Source organism: Lontra canadensis, unplaced genomic scaffold, assembly GCF_010015895.1.
Source record: "Lontra canadensis isolate GAN:19392208 unplaced genomic scaffold, GSC_riverotter_1.0 scaffold168, whole genome shotgun sequence".
Lineage (NCBI taxonomy): Eukaryota > Metazoa > Chordata > Mammalia > Carnivora > Mustelidae > Lontra > Lontra canadensis.
In genome coordinates, this window is record NW_022631162.1 from 1999773 (window position 1) to 2004766 (window position 4994).

The window sequence follows — 4994 nt, forward strand, 5'->3', positions numbered from 1 at the left end:
AATCCACTTCTTACACTGGGCTAGGACAAGAGTCACCAAGAAATGATGCAATTTGGTGAGAAGATGTGGATGAAGGTCTGGAATTATCGAAAAGAAAAGTTTGGGAGTCCCACGAACTTCTGCACAAATGCAAGAGGACTCCCCTCAAGCAGGCCTTGTATTCAAAGTGGTGATTACACAGGCCATCTTGTATTAAAATACAAGACAAGGAGACACGGAGTGCTCAGCTCTGTTCACTTTGCAGTGATCTGCATCTCCTGGGCCTGGGCACTTTTTTAATTATAAAAGAATGGAAAAAAAACAAAAACAAAAACAAAAACCGGAAAGAACAGTCATGGCTGTAAAGCCGCTAGTGAACAATCACATACAAAGAGCCTGCAAGATAAGAACTAATGTGGGATGAGACCAGACGCTACAAGAAAGGTCACTGTCCTCAACAATTACTGGTCTCACCTATTTTCACCTAATGACACCCTTGCAAAACCACCCACTCTTCCCTTCTAATGGCAGGTCCCAAAAAGTACCCATCCAAGAACTGCGGCCCGTGATAGCACTCTTACTCATGTCCAGTTCATAGACACCCTATTCTCCAAGTCCTTTTTGGCCTGAACCAGTATGAAATATTCTACTTCTCCGAAGTTGTTTTTGTTTTTTTAGTGTGAAAGAACAATGTTGATAAATTACTCATCTTTTAAAACCACAATCATAAAATCAATCTCCTGTATTACTACTGCATGAGTGTGAGGGAGTCCCCAGCCTACATGGGTTATGTTAAAAAAATTTTTTTTTAGGTAGCTCATTTAAAACCGAGAAAGTATCTCTTCCCTAGAAATATTATAGTAATAAGGGAAATGGATCTGCTCACTGAAGCCTCATTTCCACACTCTCTCCCTCAGTTCCCTGGTCTAGATTTATGACTACTTAGGCTGCTTCTTAAGCTTTCCAGCGCCTCCCACACAGGTCTCCATTTCCACCATGAATTTTTTTCAAGTCGGTATTTTTAACCTGGGAAATGTCTTACTAACAATGTAATTTTGTATGGCTTAAAATCTAATTTTCATTTTCACAACACAGATGACGCTCGATTACCTTAAATTCTGTATGAAAAATATCTTAAGGCAATCAGAAAGTTAAAAACAAAGAGGTATAAGAGAACATTAAAATGTCCCTAGTAGTTCGTGAACTCCAAACATCAAAAGCAAGATGCTATTTTGAAATCTGTGATGACTCAAGTTTAAAGACGGGTGAACTTTAATTTAATCGTGTATAAAACCAAATGGTAGTCTAATACCACTGAGACTAAGTGCTGAAAAACGAAGTAATAAAAGAACTACATGAAACGTGATTACAATTTAAATTCTTTGGACTCTTTTTCTAAGCCCCCACTTTTAATACAGAACAAACTCTCCCAGCCTAAGCCCGATGGGTATTGGTTAACATTTGACATCCAAAAGCTGTACTTTAGGAACGTTCCACGAGTTCTCACAGCTGTTGGGAAAGCTTTAAAAAAGAAGAAGTGGGGGTTAAAAAGACAGCTTCGGACTGCAGCACAGTATAACGGGTACGAATGCCGACTTGGACTTTATTTAGGTCTCTAAGTCCATTCCTCTGTTCTTCTACAAAAACCTTTTAGCGTCTGATAGTTTAACCAGATTTCCCATTTTCAACAAGTAACCTTTACTTCCCATCATGTCCCAGAGAACCGAGACTCCTGAGATTAGGACAGAGGCGGACCTCAACCGCTGAGTCCCCTTTATATACAAGGCAACCATTCGTTTCAATTCCCGCTGGCACAGGGTTTTATGCTCCCAACTGCATCTTCACCAGAGCGCATAGGACGCTCAAAAACGTGTCCCAAAGCTCTCTTCTGGTCCGTTCGGGACAATGACAATGTAGTAGAAGTGGCAGAGGAACTGGAGTCCTATCAGTCGTATTTGATTCTCTCCACCGGGGGTTCCTCCTTGTAATGGGAAATTATTTGAATCAGGATGGAACAGTTGATAAGGAGGAAGAACAAACCGGCTAGCCAGATAAACAGAAACGTGTTCTTCCCCTGGAACTCCAGGACGTAGGCAGGCGCCAGCCACAAGGCCTGTCCTACAAACCACAGCATGAGGAGGGCCGCCGCCCGCTTCCGAGGGATCCTCACGAGCGGCATCACGAGGGGCAGCAGGCAGAGGTACCAGAGAAAATACTGGGAGGTGCAGACTTTGTTAAAAGTCACGAAAATGGCCGTGTGCAGGAAACAACAGAAGACGAGGTCCCTGTAGTAGGCGAAGGACACGGCCGAGAGCAACACGAACTGCGGCAGGAAGGCGGCGAGGCCCAGGGAGGGGCTCCACGGGCTCTCGGCGGTCAGGTACAGCATGTAGAAGTAGGGCGAGAAGTTGTGCCGCGTGTCCCGCCGCGTCAGGTGGTACAGGTAGGTGTGCTCCACAAACTCCCAGCCGTATTTCCTGTAAAAGCCGGCGCCCAGGGAGGAAAACGTGAGCCCGGCCACCGCCACGAAGAGCAGCACCGCGCGGCTGCACAGCCTCCCGAGGAGCTCGGACAGGCGCGTCCGGAAGGAGCAGCGGCGCGGGCGGGGGCCCGGGTGGCCGCCGCCGCCGCGCTCCGGGAGCAGGTGCAGGGCGATGGGAAGGACGTAGGTCACCGGGTACATCTTCATGTGCACGGCGACGCCGTAGGCCACTGCGGCGCACGCCACCTGCCTCCTCGCCAGCAGGTACAGCGCCGCCAGCACCAGCGCCGCCACCAGCGAGTCGGCGTTGCCGCGGCTGGACACAGCCATGGGCAGGGGGTTGAGAAGCCAGAAGACGCAGTAGCCGCAGGCGCGGCGCCGGCCCAGCCCCCGGAGGCGCAGCAGGCGGTAGAGGAGGAAGGCGGCCAGGAGGTCGCCGCTGATGAACAGAAACTTCCCGAAGAGCTCACACAGGTACACGTTGGGCGTGAGCAGCCAGCCCAGCAGCGGCGTGTAGCGGTAGGTGGCCCGCAGGTACGGGGAGCGCCCCTGCGCGACGAAGCGCGCGGCGTCCGTGAACACCTGGTAGTCCACGTCCGTGTAGCGCACGAGCAGCGTCCGGTCCTGGAAGACCCCGTAGAAAACCAGGGCCACCCGCGCGAGGAAGGCCACCCCGAAGACCCCGGCGGGCGGCACCCGCAGGCTCAGGAACCATTCCCCCCAGGGCTTGGCCGAGCCCATGACCGCCCGGCGCCTCAGCCGCTCGGCCCCAGCCCCGAGCTGCCCTCCGAGCCCCGCCCCTCGCTCGGCGCCCGCGCCTCAGGCGGCCGGCGCATCTCCCACCCGCGCGCCGCCAACCGAAACCGCCGCGGGACGGTCGCTTCCGGTAGAGAGCCCCGCCCCCGCCCCGCTTCCGCGGGGAGGTGCCGCGCCGCGCCCTCCAGTGGCCCGGCCGGGATTGCCTTCCTCCGGATTGGCTGTGTCGCCGCCGCTCCTTCCTCCGGCGGGGGCGGGACTTCCGGCTCTCGCGGGAGGCGTGGCCCACGGGCCCGGAGGGGGCGGTCCGCGGGTCTGGTCGCGGAGCGGCACGACGGTCCTCTTTGCGCGAGTGTCCTTCCCGCGCCGCGTCTCCGTCCCGCGGAGACGGAGCCAGAGACGGAGCGAGCTTCCAGCCGCGTCCCCCGGCCCGGGGGCCCAAGAGTGAGAGCGCTTGCCGGGCGTCCCACCTCCTCTCGCCGGTCGCCGGGGCTCGTGGGCCGGGCCGAGCGTGCAGGTCGCGCGCGTGCTCGGGCCGCAGCCCTGATTTGAAACTGCACGTCCGCGTCCAGACTCGAGGTGAGCGGGGCCGCTGTCTTGTCCGGCAGCCCTGGGTGGCGTGTGCGACCGGAGGCCGGGGAAGGGGCCAGGGCCCCGCCGACTGGGCTCTTCCTTGTGTCCCGGTTGCCTTCCCGTTCGCACAGCACCTGACCCTGCGGGCCCGAGCCCCGGTGTCCCCTCCCGAAAGCTTCTGCTTTCATCCGCCGTGCGACGTCGCTGCCTCCTCCACCGAGGGTGGACACACGGAGGTGGCGGGGCTCCGAGCTCTGGAAGGTCATTCCCACAGAAGACCCTGCCTGCTGCCTGTCCTGTCCGGTGCCGCCCGCCATCCCAGTGCCCCGGGCCCCTCTGCTGGAGTGACCGTTCTTCATTACGGCATTTGTCACAGGGCCTTGTGACACCTGATTTTTTGTTCTCTTTCCTCGTTTTCTCTTGGACACTTCAAGGTCTTCGGGAACAGAGATGTTCTCGTCTTTCCTGTACCTCCGTCTCACACAGCCGCCGGCGTGCAGGAGGCCTTCGGTGCAAGGAGTCCCTCCAGAGTGGCATCCTGGGCGTGCGCCCAACTCCCAGTCCTTCCGTTCTGCGTATCCCTCCCCCACCTCCTGTTCCGATCCTCCCGCACCCGCGCCTACCCTTGCTGCCCTGAATTTCTCACCAAGGCCTCCTGCCCGTTAGGTCTTTGCCTTCTGCGGGCACGGGCTGCTCTTAGTCTGCAGAACTGTGAATGCCGGAATGCTTGTAAGTGATATTCATAACCTTTTCAACGAGATTGTAGGGTTTTTGAGGTCAGGGATTATATCTTCTCCTTGGTTTTTTTTCAGTTACTCATAATTTATTGCAGTCATAGGCACATTATAAATGTTCAGCAAGTACTGCCTGACTTCATTTCGCAGATTGATCTGGCTTCCTAGGGGAAGCTTCCTTGACTAGAATAAAGACAGTAGATGACTCCCTTCAGCCTCAACACGCAGCTCCCTGGACTGCCCCCCCAAGCCCCCGCCCACACCTCATGCATCATACAGTTGACACTTACGCTCCGGATGAACCCTGTGAATCGTGTATGTGCCATATTCATATTCCGGTATCTTCTTCCCTTCCATAAGCCTTAGTGTAATTACAGGCCTCATGTTGGTAGTTACTTTTGCTTTTCCTTTTTTTAAAGATCTTGTTTATTTATTTGACAGAGGGAGTTCACAAGCAGACAGAGACGGGG

At 54.8% G+C, this 4994-nt stretch overlaps 1 protein-coding gene across 1 annotated transcript; it reads right to left on the bottom strand.

Moving 5' to 3' along the window:
- Window positions 1-1852: 1852 nt before the first annotated feature.
- On the bottom strand, window positions 1853-3328 carry PIGM (phosphatidylinositol glycan anchor biosynthesis class M). Its single transcript, XM_032845657.1, has one exon. It carries the CDS (start codon window positions 3200-3202, stop codon window positions 1925-1927), a length of 1278 nt encoding a protein of 425 aa, XP_032701548.1. The 5' UTR covers window positions 3203-3328; the 3' UTR covers window positions 1853-1924.
- Between the last annotated feature and the right edge of the window lie 1666 nt (window positions 3329-4994).